This window comes from Camelus dromedarius, chromosome 17, assembly GCF_036321535.1.
Source record: "Camelus dromedarius isolate mCamDro1 chromosome 17, mCamDro1.pat, whole genome shotgun sequence".
Taxonomy (NCBI): domain Eukaryota; kingdom Metazoa; phylum Chordata; class Mammalia; order Artiodactyla; family Camelidae; genus Camelus; species Camelus dromedarius.
In genome coordinates, this window is record NC_087452.1 from 42,492,408 (window position 1) to 42,510,454 (window position 18,047).

The 18,047-nt window shown below is 47.1% G+C and overlaps 1 protein-coding gene and 1 non-coding gene across 2 annotated transcripts in view; one reads left to right on the top strand and one right to left on the bottom strand.

Annotated features, from left to right (window-relative positions):
* TRANK1 (tetratricopeptide repeat and ankyrin repeat containing 1) overlaps positions 1-18,047 on the top strand; it is a 76,697-nt gene that overhangs the window by 19,056 nt on the left and 39,594 nt on the right. Inside the window, 8 exon segments of the mRNA XM_064496751.1 lie at positions 1,473-1,517; positions 3,493-3,619; positions 6,245-6,395; positions 9,221-9,339; positions 11,733-11,816; positions 12,438-12,576; positions 14,595-14,726; positions 17,680-17,850. Of these exon segments, the coding sequence (XP_064352821.1) occupies positions 1,473-1,517; positions 3,493-3,619; positions 6,245-6,395; positions 9,221-9,339; positions 11,733-11,816; positions 12,438-12,576; positions 14,595-14,726; positions 17,680-17,850 (968 nt within the window).
* Positions 7,668-7,740, bottom strand: TRNAA-UGC (transfer RNA alanine (anticodon UGC)). The gene has a single exon. It is a non-coding gene; the product is annotated as a tRNA-Ala (tRNA).

Here is an 18,047-nt window from a genome sequence, read left to right on the forward strand (position 1 = left end):
GGCTTCTCACATCTGCTTCAGCATTGAGTCTGTTGTGGTGTCACATGTCAGATAGCTTCTGCAAAGCTCCCCGTCCCCATGGCAGAGAACGAGCATGAAAAAGGCACATACTGTCTTGGTATTGTTGGATTCGTTAACTGTTGTTGTTATGAGAAATGACCACAAACTGAGTGGCTTAAAACAATACAGATTTACTATCTTACAGTTCTGGAGGTCAGAGGTCTGAAATGGCTCTCATGAGGCTAAAATCCAGGCGTTGGCAGGGCTGTTTCCTTGTGGAGGAGCAGTTTCCTGGCTGCTTTCACCCTCGGGTGACGGACACCTGTATTCCCTAGTCTGTGGTCCTTTCCTCCACCCTCAAAATGCATCCTTCCAGTCTCTACTTCTTTCATCATGTCTCCTCCTCCTCTGCTGTGGCCATGTCTCCCTCTGTCTCCCTTTATAAGGACCCTTGTGACTGTATCAAAATCCAGGATGATCTCCTCCTCTCAAGATCCTTGAGCTGATCACATCTCCAAAGGCCCCTAAAAGGAAACATTATTGGGGGGAGCATTATTCAGCCAACTACAGTTGTGAAGATATTCTGACCTTTTGGACCACCTGAAATGGTCTTGGGGACCCTCAGAGATTCCCAGATCATCCTTCGGGGACACCTGTAGTAGAGGAAGCAGAGGTGGGCACTGGTAGGGTGCACGCAGCCTAAACTTGTGCTGAGAAATGGCACTGGGTTAAATTCATGAAACATGGCTCCTATCACCTCCCTCCTGTCACCTTGGTGTCTCTACTCCAGGGGGACTTGAATTGGCTGTCATTGGCCTGGGCCCATAGTTTTGTCCTTCTGCCCTACCTGGTTCAGATCACAGCTGTGTCAGAGCTGGGCCTAGAGCTCCTCATTCAGGGGAAAACAGTGACCTTCCTTAAAAAGGTAGTGTCATGTAGTGGTTGTGACCACAGACTGACCCCACACTGGGAGTGCTCAAATCTCAGCTCCCCCGCTTCCCAGCTGCCTGATTGCTAATGGGACATCTGCCTGCACCCTCAAATATTACTTTTCATGGGACCTTCCTGACACCATTCCCTGGGCCTTCCTGCCACTCCAGCTGACACAGGGATTTGGGTGCATGTGGTTCCCAGAGCAAGTGCTCTCAGGAGAAGGGGACTGAGGAAAGCCGGATGGGGCTGGGTGGGGCCGGAAGGCTCTAAGCAAGGGTGGTATCCCAGCTGAAGTCAGCCTCATCCTGATCCCTGGGGAGCTCTGGAGCCTGCATCGTACAGCAGAGCTGGTCTCACTTGAGGACAAGGAGGCTGAACTGACCTTTTGATTTCCATGTCAGTCAGTCATCAGTTGTAGGCTGTCTGGTCCCCAGGGGTTGTCCGCGGGAGCTGGGCTGGATTAGTCAGCTCGGGCTGCAGTAACAAAATACCATTGACTGGGTGGAATAAACAACAGGAATTTACTCTCACAATTCTAGAGGCTGGGAAGTTCGAGGTCCAGGTGCCAGTCAATTCAGTTCCTGGTAAGTGCCCTCTTCCTAGTTTGCAGACTGCATCCTCACCCGGTGCGGGGGGAGGGGGAGAGAATGGAAACTCTCTGGTGTCTCTTCTTATAAGAGCCCTAATCCTACTGTGAAGGCCACTTCTCATGACTTATGTACACCTAATCACCTCCCCAAAGGCCCCCATCTCCAAATATTATCACACTGGGGGCCAGGGCTTCAAATATGAATTTTGGAGCAGGACACAGTCCATAAGAGGGGTGTAACTTCCTGGGGAGATGGCAGCTCCCATTAGCCTGAGGATAAATCTCTGGAGCATGAGGCCCTAGGAGCCCCTGGTTGCAGCCAACACTTCATTTCTGCTGGGGACGGCTGCACTGGCCAGGGTATCCTCAGCTCCACACTGAGGTCATAGCTCCCTTGTCAGCCACCCGCTGACGGCCTCACTGCTCCTCCTGTGCTTCTGGGTCCTCCTCCTTCACCTCGAGGGAGGGGTGGGCAGTGAGAGGAGCCCGATACACAGCACTGTGGGTGGGGACGCAGTAGAGGGGAATTTTACTTTATTTTTGTGGGTATTTGTATCACCTATGTTTTCTATTTGTATTATTTTTACAATTAAAGTTTTTTTTTTTTTAAAGAAATGTAAGCCTTGCTTTTGCATCTTGTGTGTCTTGAATTCATTAGCACCTGGGCTCTGTTGACATATTGTGGTATATTTTGTGTTTCCCTGTGGTATATTTGTGTTTCAGCACTAATCTTGCAGCTGTATGACCCCTAGACCCAGACAAGAGGGGCCCTGCCCTGCCCTGCTTTCGAGGCCCGCTTTGGCTTTCCCCCAGCTGTACCCTCCCCACAGGCAGGGTCTGGGGCTAGGGGCTTTACCCACCCAGAGTCCTTGCGTTCCCTTTGGTCTGCACTACTGTTGCACGGACCCAGGAATTTCTGCCCCTGGACCCTGCTCCTAGGGCCTGCACGGGCCTCTTCCCCACAGCCTATTCTTCAGAGGGCTGGCCAAGGTCAGGGGCATGGACAGAGCTTGGAATTTTTCCTCCTGCAGTGCAGGATGAAGGCTGAGATGGAAAGAGAAGAGGGAGAGGGCAGGGGCACAGGCCCGGCTCACCCTGCCCTGACGCAGTGCCTGCAGTTCCAAACTTGAAGCTTGCCTTTCAGTTCTTATAAAGTAGAAGGAGAGAACATTTTTATTTACATTTCTAAACTTGATGCATGGCCTTCAAATACTTAAGACTAGTGCTGTCCAATAGGACTTTCTGAGACAATGAACCTGTTCTATAAGAGAGAATGTGGCTATTGAGTCCTTGACAGGTGCTCCATTCAGGAACTGAGGAATTTTAAATGTTACTTTATTTTAATTGATTTAAATTTAAATTACTACGCATGGCCAGTGACTACCATATCGGACAGTAAATTAGCCATATAGTGTGTGAGCCTCTGTTTGCTTGCTGGCCCTGGGTCCTGGCCCACGGTCGGGTGGCCCTATCTGTCTAATAGAGCAGTGCTCATCCTGCATCTCTCACTGGGGTCCGTGGGACAGTGTGGTCCCATTCTGATAAGCTCTGCCTCCAGTCAGCCCAAGCGTGCATGTGGGGTGGCTCACACGGAGTCTGCACTTTGCTCAGGCTCGGTGGGAACTCCCGTCCTCTCCATCCTTAGGACCAGTCATGTTTTCTGCAGCATGTTCACTGATGGTCTCTAAAGAATAAAAAGACCGGTGGAGGTCGTAGGAGGTGGACCCAAGGTGTTGAGAACATCTGTCATTAAAAGGCGGGAGTGAGGAAGGGAGATCGGGATGTTGCAGACGCCTCAGTCTTTCTAGGCTACAAGGGTCAGATGTGATAGGCATAAATGGGACATTTCCTGCTGAAACCCCATCGTGGTGGCAGCAGCTGGCACCAGAGTGGTGGCCTTCAGGGATGGTGTTCTGTATTTGCAGAAAGATAGAACTGTTTACCAACCACCCATTTGTCCTACCTCACAGGGTTCCCCCCAGGGACTTGGCTGTGCTGCTGTGCCACAAATCCAACGCATTTTACAGCCTTGGGAAGTGGAACGACGCATACGAGGCTGCCAAGGAATGTCTCCAGTGGGATCCAACCTACGTGAAGGTATGGAGACAGTGGGGCACCGGGGCAGCTGCCTCCTTCCTCTTCTGCCTCCTTCCCTTCCTTCTTTTTGAAAAGGAAATGCCAGGAGTGCTTCTCATTCAACTCTCTTTGCACCTGAGACTGATGCGCACAGAGCCTGTGAGCAGAATCTGGAGAAGAGTAAGAAAAATGGTGGCCAAATCTTGAAAGGCATTTGCAGGGGTGAGCAGAGCGGGGCATTTTGGCGGCTGGAGTCTGGTGGAGACCCCAGTGGAGCTCATTTTATTCTGATGTAGTTGCACCAGAATTAACCGTCTGTTCCTGTTCTTTGCTGTTTGCAAGTTTCATTTCAGCAAAGCTTTATTCCAAATGCAAGCTGTGTGGAGTTCTTCAAAAAGCATTCCTTACAGCAGAAATCAGCCCTTCTGGAGGGATCTGGGAAGTTTGAGAGGCCAGCAAGCCCCTTTAAGGTGGTTAACAAAGGTCAATAGGTAGTCATTTGATCATCTTTTCAGCCAGGATGCTCTGAGTGGCAGCTCTGCAAGGCGCCTTCTTGATGCCCTAAGGCAGACAGAGGGTGTGTAAGACAGCAGCCCAGTCCTTGAGTGATTCAAGCGGGGAGAGGAAAAACATACCCGAAATATCTGAGGCCTTCATTTAAATTGCATTTCTTGAGCCAACTGAGGCAGCGGAATGTCAAATTCATGGTACAGACAGACAATTTATAGAGACGCTGCATCCATGATGAAATAGGAATAGCACAGCCCTTTCTCCCCCATGCCCTGCCGTGTGCTGATTTCAAGCACTTGGATGAGTGAGTTTTCTCTCTATAAGACTTCATTTCCCCAACTGTAAAAATGAGAGAATCCTAGTGTCTTAGAGTTGCTTCAGGGAATAAGGAGGCATGAAGTTGTTGACACTCAGTAAATAAGAGTGTGTATTATATCTGCGTGGTCTGTGGTTCATGGATGACTGCTAGAAACAGAACACAGTGGAAAGTAGGGGAGGTTTGACCTGAAGGGAGGGCACTGTATATTTAACATTAAACCTCGTCTATTGGAGGATGGATACACTAGAAATTATTGAATAGTTTTGAAAATGGGACTGCATTCCTGAGGAATTCTCCCCAAAGACATTTTAGGATTGTCTCCATTCTCCATCTGGGATAGAGTGGGGAGTGTTTGGTGTTTGCCCACATCCCTCAGGTGGAGGGTATGGCTGTGGCCAGGGGACCCAGAGGGTCCTGGATGATGCTCCCGGTTTCCTCTTTGAGTGTTCCGACCTGTAGCAGCTGCTGACACACAGCATAGGACCCCTCTGCATTCTTACCTGGAACTCCTGGGTGTCTCCCTCTCCATCTCTTGCTCGGCCCAGCCCTCCCCCAAGTGTCCTCTGTAGGGAAGAAAGACAAACTTTCCTCTATACTCTTTTGTTCAGTGCCTGAGGCCCTGCAAACTAAGCTGACAAGAGACAAATTAACAGAAGGAAAGCATACAAATTTTATTTGATATTATTATGTGACTCAGGCCTTCCTAGACAAGAAGTGAAGACCTCAGAGAAGTTTTTTAACAAAGAGAATAAATTGCAGAGAAGAGACAAGACTGAGGGAAGGGTTTTTAGATTTTTAGGGGCTGTGAACTGAGGGAATTTAAATATATGGGGGAAATGAATGGAAAATGAGGGCTGTCTCAGGAAGGTTGGCTTGCCCTAATCCATCTTGGCATCACTCTGTCTTTTTTGTGGCATGAGGGTTCCCCGGGAGAGGAGATTTATGGCAGTCCTCATTTCTTGGAGTTTCTGCTTTTTAGTCAGAGAACGGAAGCTCCAGGAAGACTTATTTCTGCATCCATTGAATCTCAGATGCCTTCAGCTCAAAATAATCTTTTTACCAAAGTGTCACATTTGGGGGTGGTGTATTCTGGTCCTCTTCATCTTCCTCCAAAACGAAAGATAAAACTTGAATCTGAGGAACAGACTTACAGACACAGAGAATAAACTTATGGTTTCCAGGGGCTAAAGGGGGTGGGAAGGGATAAATTGGAAGCTCAAAATTTGTACCTCTTGGGGAACGATGGCAATGTTAGCTATCTTGATTGTGGTGGTGGTTTCATGGGTGTATACATCGATAAAAATTCATCAAACTATACATCTGAAATATGTATAGTTTATTGTATAGGAATCATACCACAACAAAGTTGTTAAAAAATTTTGGATCTGAGAAAGGCAGAGAGATGGGAAATTCTGTTCAGCCAGCTTTCCCAGAGCACAGAGCGCCTCATTCCTGACCTCCATCCTGAACTCCTTTCAGCGTGTGTTGGAGGTCAGTGGCTGCAGCAGCTCACAGTTTAGTCCAAGCAGAGTTAGATGGCAAGTGCCAACGTGACCCATCCTTGTAGAGGCAGGTGGCAGGTGCCAATTTTTAGTTAGCATATGTCATGGATTGGAAAGTGATTGTTTTCTTGCCAGTTGAAAAATAACAAGAAAAGTGTGGCACAGAATACAATACAGGAAAACCTGTAACCAGAGCTTGTTAGACATCTGTATTTGCCCAGAAGTGCGCCTCCTCCAGCCTTTCTCCATCGTGCTGTGAGTCTTGAGAAGAAATGGGTGTATATGGTGTTGCCTTTTTTTTTTCCTTCGTTCCAGGGATATTACCGAGCTGGTTATTCTTTGCTGCGTTTGCTCCAGCCTTACGAAGCTGCTCGCATGTTTTTTGACGGCCTGAGACTCGTGCAACGCAGCCTGGACCAGACCCAGGTTGCTGATTTCCTGGTGGGATTCTTTACCACCATGGGCAGTAAGTCAGGAGCGGGGCGGGGTGGGGGGCGGTGAAGGGGGGTGGGTGGGGTGGGGAGGCGGGCCCTCTTTCTTTTAAAAGTCCATGTGATTTTTATTTGAATGGCTCCTGGAGACTGAGGCTTCTGGGGAGATAATTACAGGGTGTTTGTGGCTTACTTTTGTTTGAATGAAACTGGTTTTTACATTAGAAAGCATTTGGGAAGCTTTGGTGGCTCAGGCCTTTTTAAAAACAACTGGGTCTTTTTGCACAAATCCCTCAAGGCTGTTGCAACTTTCCAGTTTTGCTAGGGACTTCTTAAGTTTTCTGGGTTGCTATCCGTAGAGATTTCCCTGCATGTGTATTATGTGTTTTATGTGATTTGTGCACTTCCCTCTGATGTTTTTGCTTGTATTCTTCCAATATGTCGAGAAAGTATTCCTGTTTGCTATGAAAATAACCTGAATGGGCCGACGGAAGGTTCTGGGGAAGCTGACTGGGGGCGCTGGAGTCAGGGCTCCCCCCCACTCCCATCCCCCCACCCCCCGCCATGCACCCAGTCTAGGAGGGGTGGTGGTAGGGGTGGGGCTTTTGCATTGCTCATTGGATTATTAGTCTGAAGACCTGGCCTGCGAGGTGGCTTTGTCGGTGGCCTGGAGTAGGCAGAAACAGAAAACCATGAAACATACGCTCCCTGCCGGAGCAAAGGGGCTCATTCCCTGGTTATCAGTGCAGTCCGAAGTTCAGCCAATGGCCAGGCCATTGTTTTCAAATACTGTGTTTGATCAAATTTCAGATTGTGCTGGTTTAAGATGGGCTGCTAATTTGTATCCTGCCACTGAGAGAACATTGATCACAACACGTGTGCTGATTCTAGAGATGTTAGAATGTGAAAAACGGCACAGGTTATAATGGCTGGAAAGTGGTCTCAGCTTTCAGAAGTGGGGAAACTAGGGCTGACAATCGATACAGCTGTTCTCCTGGTGACTGTGGGAAAGCAACTTGTGTGGTCTGTGAATGGGATCCTATAGATTGGCAAGTTTGGCACAGAGTAGGGGTAAGAGCAGCGTCAGGCAGTGCGTGGGGAAGAGGTTAGAGGTGGACTCAGCCGTGTCCCCCAACAGAGAGGTAGAAGGTGTGCAGACAGGTGCTAATGGGTCACAACTCTCCAGTCAGCCTTTGGTGAACAGTGACTAAAGCCCGCTTCCCTTTCCTCTGAATCTGAATGGCTTGACCCATCCCCTACACTTCCTCATTGTCCCAATATGTCCTTTAAATTGTTTTTTTTTGTAATGGAGGTACTGGGGATTGAACCCAGGACCTTGTGCATGCAGAGCACACACTCTTCCACTGAGCTATGCCCTCCCCAACTCTGTCACTCTTCTACATGGAAAATAAACTGACTTGATACCAAAGGAGAAAGGTGCAGATACGGGGTAAGTTAGAAGTTTGTGATTAACAGATACACACTACTATATATCAAATAGATAAACGAGAACCTACTGTATAACACAAGGAACTGTATTTAGTATCTTGAAGCTATAATGCAAAAGAATCTGAAAAAGAATATATATATATGTGGCTGAGTCACTGTGCTTGTACATGTACACCTGAAACTAACACAGCCTTGTAAATCAACTATACTTCACTTAAAAAAAGAGAGAAAAAATATTTTAGGAATTAATAAAAGTCACTGTTCTATCAGAAGCCAAGCCAGAGGTATTGGAATTCCAGACAGCCTCCTCGTGGTGACTGCCCCTCTAAGAAGTCTGGATCCTGAGTGGGGCCAGTTAGCGGGACTTCTTGGGGCAATGCATCCCAGACTTTTCTACCAAAGTGCGCCTGTTTGAAGGATACATAGATGCCCATGGTCCAGTTTCTAAATTTTGAAAAATATATTTATGGAACTTTGGTATCCTTTTGAGACAATATATTTTTGTTTTGGTATTTACTGATTTTTGGAAAATTAAAAAAAATTTTTTTGAGGAGGGGAAGTAATTAGGTTTATTTATTTATTTATTTATTTATTTATTTACTTACTTACTTACTTACTTAATGGAGGTACTGGGGATTGAACCCAGAACCTTGTGCAAGCTAAGCATGCATTTTGTCAATTGAGCTATATCTTCCCCACTGATTTTTTTTTGGAAATTGACAACCTAGAAGAGGTGCCATGTTATTCTAGCACCTGACCCATCCCCCTGGATGTTCTCATCCATAAGTCTGGAGGATCACGAGATACGAAAGGTTGAAGGGCCACTAGGTTGGTAAGAATGTGGATTGACCCAAAGAGCTGGTAGACCTGGGTTCCGCCGGGCTTGGTTTTGGTCATGAACTAGATACACGATAAGCCATGAAGCCTGACCTCACTCGTCGTAGTTTCATATCTACTGAGTGAAAATATTTGTCACATCTGTCTTAGAGGAAGTGAGTTTGGTACCTTCCCCTAGGCTTCCATTTCCTCCTCCGTAAATGGAGAAAGGCACTACCATATTGGTTCTTTTGAGGGAGTAATATAAGTACACATCACTGGGCTCAGAAGCCGAGTGAATGTTAGTTCGTGTTTTCCTGCCCAACTCTTAGGGGACTGATTTTCACCCAGACTTAAGATGATTGCCTATAATTTGACACAACATTGTAAAATGACTATAACTCAAAAAAAAGGTTAAAAAAAAAAGATGATTGCCACTTCAATGATATAGGACTTTACACTTCGAAAATGCCTTTCTTTCTGATGTCTTAAGTTTACCGTTTTTCTCTATGTGCGGTCCTAACAGGAGGACCTTTTCCTAAATGTTCTAGACTCTGCCCAAGTAAAATTTCTAAACTCTGGAACTTTCTTTCAGATGACCCCATTGTTTTGCAAAGTTTCTCGCCCTGCTTTGATCATATTTTCACTACTGGATTCTCAACTGAAGTGTGGCAATCGGTAATAGAAAAGTTGGCAAAGAAAGGATTATTGCATGTAAGTAAAAGGAGAGGGGGAAGGACATTCTTGACTAAATGATTTCTTTCTGCTGGCACTGGGGGATTATAATTTAGTACTTACTTATCTTGATGCCAAGGTAACTTTTTTTTCCCTAATAGAGGTACTGGGGATTGAGCCCAGGACCTCATGCATGCTAAGTATGCACTCCAGCACTGAGATATAACCCTCCTCTCAAAATAACTTTTTAACATCATTAAAGATGGAAAGTCACTGAGATGTGTTAGTTCCCCAGTTTCCATTTTTTTTTAAGCTAGGAAAAACACTCGGTGGCAACCTCACTGCTTGCTCTGTGTCTCCACTGTCATCAAAGAAACGTGAAGCCCCACAACATTATAAAATGACTATAACTCAATTAAAAAATGTTAGAAAGAAAGAAATGCAAAGCCCAAAGGCTGAGGAAAAGTTCGTCTTTATAATCCTCTTTATACGGTGTTTGCTGGCAGGGGGCCCTGATGACCTGCCTGTGCTGCTCGGGGGGTTTCTGTATGACTTTAAGGGACATCTATCTAGTGACTGTTCACTGAGGGCTTACAGTGTGCAGACACTGAGCCAAAGGGGTTTTATCGCACCTGGCACGTATATGCTCGGTGCCCAGTGACTAGTGGGTGTCATTGATGGTGGCCTATACACACTGTTGAGAATGGGCTGGCCAAGGCTGGGAGTTTGGTTAGAAAGGTGCTGCAGGCTTGTTAAAGCTGAGCAGTCCAAAAGGCAAGGGCAGCCTATAGGGGACTCTGGACTCAGGAAGCTGAATGACATTAGAATACAGGATGCTTACATTTTTGAAAAAGTCATGGATGCTGTTAAGAATCTGATGAAATCGGTGAGACTCCCTTTGCAGATACACACAGTGACGGGTAGAGCTTTAAGGAGCTCATGGGAACCCCCTGAAGTCCAGCCACGGGCTCCCTGAAGCTCACTCCTCTGTTACAGTCTTGAGAAGGCAGCAGCAAGGGTGAGGAAAATGGGCTGGACTCTACAGGAACCAGGAAGCAGACATTCAGGGCCCTGTTAACTAGAGATCTGGGATCTTTTCTTTTCAGATAAAATGGGTGAACAAAGAAGAGGTTTTTCCAGTTCTATTAAAAAAGTTCTGAAATTCTGTGATTCCAAGTGTTAGGGTAGATCTGTGGGTAGGAGGCTCTAGGCCTCATTAGCAGGAAAGTAGTTCCGTTTACAGCACCCAGGAAAGAACCTTTTATGTCCCCTCTTCCCCATGTGGGATGAATGTGGATGAATGGAGCCCCGTAGCCTAGGTGGGGAAGGAGAGAATGGGGCCAGATAGCTCCTAATATGCTGTCACCCAGCCAGACAAGGAAGAGCCGGGAATCCAGCCAAGGTGGTGGTCTCATATCCTGCTAGCAGCGAGGCCCAGGTCATTTTCAAATACTGGAGACAGATGAGTCTTACAAAAGCCAGGCCAGCCATCAGGACTGTCAGAGCCCTGAGATTGAGTCTGGAAAGTGGGGCCTGTTCAGGGTGAGCAGTTAAGAGTAGGTGTCAAACTGAAAGAAACCAGAAACAAGATGTGGCCACAGGATTAGTTCTTGTGGTCCCACGGCTCCTGGCAAGAGCATGCATGAGGGAAACGATTCTGAGACCAGGTCTTCAGTCATGGCCATACCAAGCCCAGAACTCCTAGTCCAGCTGTCATCCCTGGATGATCTCAATCGGGGCCTCTCAAGGTGCGCTGTGTGACCTGGGGAAAGTTGCTTAACCTCTCTGGGATTCAGTTTAGGGTCAGTGGTTTAGCAGCAGGCTCTCTGAAGTCCTGTTTTGTGGCATTTGCTAATTTCCATGGTATAAGTGCTTTTAATTTCAATGGCCAATGTCAAGCTTCTAATTCAACTGTAAGACTTAGAGTTGGGAAGAGAATTGCCCAGTCAACTGACTGTGACAGGAATGGCCCCAGCAACCCACTCAGTAGGGTCTCATGGGCTCCAAATACGTGGGGCTTATGAAGCACTAACGTGCTGAAGAATTACTTGGGATGAGCTATTTGTAAAAGATTTGGTTCTTCTGCTTGCTAAGCTTTAAGAACTTTGCAGGAAATTATGTTTTCATCCCTTCTGCCACTGTACTCCCAGGGCTGCCCACTGCCAGCTGCCGCTGTCCTCAGCAGGCTTTGAGGAAATATGGAGAGAGCTTCGCTCTCCCCAAGAACAGGAAGTTGACTAGACAGAGACACTTTGATTATCACGGCTCAGGCCAAAGAGCTTGGTAGGTAGCTTAAGAAAAGAGACAGGGCTAGAGGTTGTCTTGTTTTGTTTTTCGTTTGTGTGTTTTAAAGCTTAAGATTACTTTTGTTCTAGTAACCTATGTGGAGAACTGTCCTGTTTCAGCTTTTTCTGTTTCTCCTCTCTCTTCAGTCATTTCTACTTTTATTGGCGAGAAAAGACCGACTCCCGAGAAACATCCACGTCCCAGAGTTATCGCTAAGAAGTCTCTTTGAGGTAAGGTGGCTTCTCAACACAGACGGTTTCGAGTCAGGCCACTTCCAGCTTGTACTTGGGACAGTCCTCTTCAGCTGCCTCGCTGGAGATTTGTTATTTCTGGTAATCTCAGGCTTGGGCCACAGCGAATCAGGGTTTTGCTGATTCTGAATAACTTTATAGGTGGGGACAAGGGCAGGGGAATTGGATGAAGGCAGTCAAAAGGTACAAACTTGCTGTTATAAGATAAATAAGTACTAGGGATGTCATGTACAACATGGTAAATGTAGTTAACATGGCTGTATGTAACATTGCATATGAAAGTCATTAAGAGAGTAAATCCTCAGAGTTCTCATCACAAAATCATTTTCTTTTTTCTGTTTCTTTTATTTTGTATCTACATGAGATGATGGATGTTCACTAAACTTGTGATAATCAGTTCACAATGTATGAAAGTCAGATCACTATGCTGGACACCTTACACTTAGATGGTGCTGCATGTTGGTTATATCTCAATAAAACTGGAAGGAAAAAAAAGTACCCAAACTTTATGGGGAAGGAGCTTGAAGTTTCATATTGATGCGGTAACTGTCTATGATTCGTCCTGTGGTTTTGTTTTGTTTCGTTTTGTTTTGCTCCTAGAAATATGTCTTCATTGGACTTTATGAGAAAATGGAGCAGGTGCCCAGATTAGTCCAGTGGCTCATCTCCATTGGGGCAAGTGTCGAGACCATAGGACCGTACCCTCTCCACGCCCTCATGCGGCTCTGCATCCAAGCACGTGAGTGTTTCGCCGGCCCGATGCCCTCCAGCTCAGACCTCGGAGACTGCTTAGCTCAAGTGAAACCAGAATGTGGCCACTTGAATGTGGACTATTTGGTGATTTGAATGGTCAGTGATTTAGTTCTTCAAATGAATGAAGGCAGCAGGAAAGCAGCATCATTTTTATTTCTCCTGCAACCTCACAACTACGGGAGGCCCAAATTGAAAGGATTCTGTGTTCCCAGGCAGATCCTGGCAGTAGAGCAGAGCCCTGGGACCCAAGGAGGGACTTGGGACAGATAGCCTTGGCTGGGCAGAGCTCTCAGGAGTGCTGTGGAGTTTCCTCTCGCTGGCAAAGGCAGCTGTGGTCTTTTCCTGAGTTCATTTTCTCTCTAGACCAGAGGACCAACTACTGTGGGTGGGGGTGGGGGAATCCCAAGGGAAACACTGGCTGTCACTGATACAGTTTGCTTGTTGTTCCTTTAAAGGACTCATATATATATATATACATACATACACACACACACACATATATGATATGATATATAGATGATTGTTGCATCTCCCAGTTGTCTTCAGACGTTGTCAAATATCTCCTGGGAGGAGGGCAGAATTACCCCCAGTGCTGAACAGCTGGAGGAAACTGTTGATGGGTATCAAATGCAGGTAGCCAGCAACTCAGCCACCTGGCCCAAGGCTGTGAGAAGCAGGAACCTAAATACACTAATATATATAATATATAATTATAATATGTGATGTATTATTTATATCAGTCTTTACCACTTGGCTATAGGGTTTAAATTTTAAAATATTTTTATTTCATCCTTAAAACATACACACATACAATACCCACATTTACACTTTAGCTAGAAGCCTGTTTTTCTTTTCCAAGCACATGTGGCATCATTGTTGGCCTAACCCAGACCATCTTAGAAGGGGCCACGAGAACTTGTCTACACAGTCTTCCTCTTCTAGGCTGTAGCATCTATCTCCTCAGGATGGGAGAGGGGGTGGCCAGGGGCTTGAAGACCTCGGCTCCCATCTCTGCTTCAGCCAAATTTCCCCTGTTATTACCCATTTCGTATGTTGGAGAATCCATAAGAGATTTTACTCTCACACAGGGATTGGTGGATGAAACGGTTCACCATAAAGTCTGATGGAAAGCAATCTAATCCAGTCCTCCCAGTTTCAAATTGGGTGTACCTCTGAGTATGACCATCATGATCCCTCACTGTGTCTGCTTTTTAAGTTTGCTCCTGTGGTTATAGACAGGTATTGATAAGATCAAGTCTTCGAGTTTATTCCTGATTCATTTATGGGAGGAAGACTCTGAGGTGGTGACAAGTGGTGTCCACGGTTGGCAGAAGTGTGTGGCTTCCCTTCATCCCAGGACCCACAAGGAAGGAGTCTGGGAGAAGAACTTAAATACATGTCCTGTTGATAGTAATGCAGTCATGTAATGAGTACTGATGGAGCACCGTTGGTGCCTCACCCAGGTCCTCTTTAGAACCAGTGTCCCCATCCCCACCTGCTGCCCCCTTTGCCAGAGAGCTGCTCTTTGCCAACAGGTACCACCTCCCAGCAAGGTTTCCCCTCAAACTCACCTCCCTCCCCAGAAGCTCCCTGTAGTTCTTGACGGGGGTACAAAAAGTCGACCCCTGCTTCAAGGTGGGTCAATGCTGTGGAGCAGTCCCTGCTCCAGAGCTCCCAGTGGAGTCAGGCTGACGTTGACTCAGCTGAGACCACATCTCTCTTTGCCTCCTTCTCCTGCCCTGCCCCCGTCACTCTCCTTCTCCCAGTAAACCACACGTACCAGAATCCCTCTGCTTCTAGAGAAGCTGCCTGAAGTTGAGTATGAGTAACTTGCTGTAACGTCCTTTCGACTCACAGACGCTATGTCCCCGCACCTGTGTGTGGTCAGTGGCTGCGTGCGTGGGATGCCCCATTTGGTTCCCTCAGGGTGGTACACAGTGATGTGCTTTGCTGCTTTCCTGTGTGTTGAAAGTAACATCAGTGACTCATTTGAATTCCCTCCAGGGGAAAACCATCTTTTCCGGTGGTTGATGGACTACAAGCCCGAGTGGAAGGGTCGTATCAACCAGAAGGATGCGGATGGCTGCACGGTCCTGCACGTCGTTGCCGCCCACTCCCCCGGGTACCTCATCAAGCGTAAGTGGCCATACTAGGCAGAGGCTGGGCTGTGGGTGGGGCGACATCAGGTGCGAGGGAACCCGCACAGCTGATCGCTTTACCCGGTCCATCCTACGACAGTCTCAGACGGCTGGATTTTGCCTTGGTTTAAACACGCAGAAAGGACGTGAGGTCAAAGCCCTCAGCTTTAAGTGGCTTCTGTGGGGTTGAGTGTCTCAAGGATGTGGGCTTCTGGCTGCATTTGCTTCCTCCCTCATCACACTGTGTGTGTGTGTGCTTCTGCTGGCATCACACCTACACCAAATCCAGGCTGGTGATCAGCAGTAAATCATGTACCAGACAACAGACAAGGTCCTCGGACTGCTCAGAAGCTAACACAGGAATTGCATCCTCTCTTGCCTGCCAGGGCCAGGCAGCCCACCTGAAAGAGCGCGGCTGGCCTGGGCAGGGAAAGCTGCTGCTTTTGCTGCAGACGTACCTTGTTAACCTGTGAAATGGGAAGACCGCACCTGCTCCCACACAGCCTTCTGATGCCTCTCATTTCCCTGGAGCCCCTCATACCTCTCAGTCTTTGTTTTCTTTTTTGGATAGAGAAAAGCATGTTTTTTCTATTAAAAAAATTTAGGGTTGCTGTGATGGTACGTGGTGATGGACTCTCAGCGCCAGCAGAAGGGAGGTTATAGGGAGCGGTGGGGGCTTGTGCCTGGCGTGGCTGCAGCCTGGCGTGATCATGGGGACCAGACACAGCTGCCATCTTCGGCTGACAAGTGACGTCAGAAGGCTGGATTTTTAACAAATATGAAAATTTGTGATTATAAAATGTTGGCTTAAAAGTAACCAGGCCTGTGGACTAGCCACAGCCTGAAGGCCACCGGTCAGGGGCCTGTGGTCTGTTGGGGCCTCCTGGGAAATTGCAGTTTCCTCTCTTCAGCAAGTCCCAGGAGGAGCCCTGGGCTTTGTTTCTCTGATGTCACCCGCACTGGACTGGGTCCCAGGAATCCACGTCTGCAGGGATCAGAGAAAGGGTTCCTCTGGATTCTTTTGAGCTTTATTCAGATGCTGTATGATTCACCTGTTTAAAGTGCACACTTCACTGCTTTTTAGCTTATTCACAGAGTTACGCAAACATTGTCACAATCAATTTTGGAAATTTTCATCACCCTCAAAAGAAACTCCTTATCTGTTCAGAAGTCACTCCCCCATTCCCCTTCCTTTCCAGCCCCAAGCCACCACTAATCCCCTTTGTGTCTCTGTGGACTTGTGTATTCTAGACATTTTGTATAAATGGAACCATACGATACGTGGTCTTTTGTGTCTGGCTTCTTTCACTGAGCATCATGTTTTCAAGGTTCATCCCTGTGGTTTGAATCAGTACTGCATCCCTTTTCATTACCAAATAATATTCCCTTGTGCGTGTGTCTGCCACATTTTGTTTATCAGCTCATTAGCCGAAGTAAGTTTGTCTTGTTTCCACTTTTCGGCTATTGTGAGTAATGCTGTTATGAACATTTGTGTTGGGAATGTGTTTTCACATCTTTTGGGGCAGCACACTTTGGTAATTACATTAGTTCTCTGTGCTGTGTAACGAATCACCATAAATATAGTGACCTAAGATGACACTCATTTATTAGATCACTGCTCTGTAGGTCAGTAGTCTGGTATGATGTGACTGAGTTTCAGGGTCACTGGAGACTGAAGTCAAGGTATTGGCTGGGCCTGCGTTCTCATCTGGACCTCTGAGCCTTCCTTCAAGCTCACATGATTGTGGCAGAATCCAGTTTCTTGTGGTTGTAGGACCGAGGTCCCCGTTTTTTTGCTGGCTCTTAGCCAGAGGCTGCTGTCAGCTTCTACATGCCACACATTCTTTGTCAGGTGGCCCCCTCTGTATTCACAGCTAACAGTGGAGAGATTCTTGTGCCTCAAATCCCTCTCATGCTTTGGATTTCTGCCCTCTTCCATCTCTGACCTCTAGACCTTTGACTTTTAGGGTTCATGTGATCAGGCCAGGATAGCCTCCCTTTCTTGAGGTCAGCTGCTTTGGGACCTTAACTACCTTTGCAGTGTCTCATCACAGCAGTGTTTAGATGAATGTTAAATGAATAGCCAGGAGAAGATATGTGTGTCCACCAGGGGTTGGGAATGTCAGGGTCTACCTGAGAATTCTGCCTACCACAGGGAGATGCTTGATGGGTAGGGAGTATGCCTTGTTTATCTTGTCTTATTTTCATAAAATGGGAAAAAAGCAGCCGTGACTGGGGAGGTAGGAAAAGAGAACACCATGAACAGGACGATGCCTGGAGAAGAGATGCTTTGTCAAGGCGGTGAATTTTGGGGAGGCACGGTTATGGGAGTTGGGAATTGGGCATTGATGCATTTGACTCTCCGTGCCTCCAGGGATAACCTGTTACATTCTGAAAGCTGTTGCATCTGTGATCACAGAGATACCCCGATGCTTGGCAAATAGATATGTCAAAGCAGCAAACGGAGCTGGCAGCCAGAGGGTGGGGCTGCGAGGGTGGAAACAGTGACAAGAAGACCCTGATGCAGAAGCAGTAGTCACTTTCTTCTCTCGTCCCCAGATAGGCTTTTTAAAAATTTTTTTTTCTGGATGTGTATTCTGTTTGCTCTCTAGAGAATAAAGAAGTTGAAGTCACAGCTTGCTGTCATCCTTACAGCTGTAACTGTTGCCTAGTAACCAGATTCCCCCTCTCCTTGCTTGTTGCCAAGGAGAGGGGAGAAAGGTAGAGAGAAACGCACTACTGAACCTCTTAAAAGCTATTGTCTTTCCCACTCGACACAGGACTCCTTGCTCTGGGAAGTCGGCTGGATTTTCAGGTTCTGTAAGCAGAAGGACATTGGTCCCCTGGCCCGGGGCCGCTGGGGCCGGGAACGGGAGCAAGTGCACTCGTGAGGACGTCTCCTTACGGCAGGAACCGTGTCAACACCCCCTTCTCGCTCTGGCCCACTCTAGGACAGACGGAAGATGTGCAGATGCTCCTGCACTTTGGGGCAGACCCCACCCTGCTGGATCGACAGTCCCGGTCCCCTGTGGATGTCCTGAAGAGGAACAAGAACTTCAAAGCCATCGAGAAAATCAACAGTCACTTGGAAAAGCTGGCTGCGTGTTCTAAGGACCTCTCAGGTACAGCTTCCAGGGAATGAACTTTTTCGAGGGGGCAAAACTGGTTCTGTGACATTAGATGCAAATCAGTTTATCTTTTCTTAGTACATGAAGACAGAAGTGAGACCCCCCCCCCCAATCTTCGGAAGAGTTGTTTACTTTTCTTGAAAGCTAGAATGAGACAACTCTTATTGAGAGAGTGTCTGCCACGTTGTAGG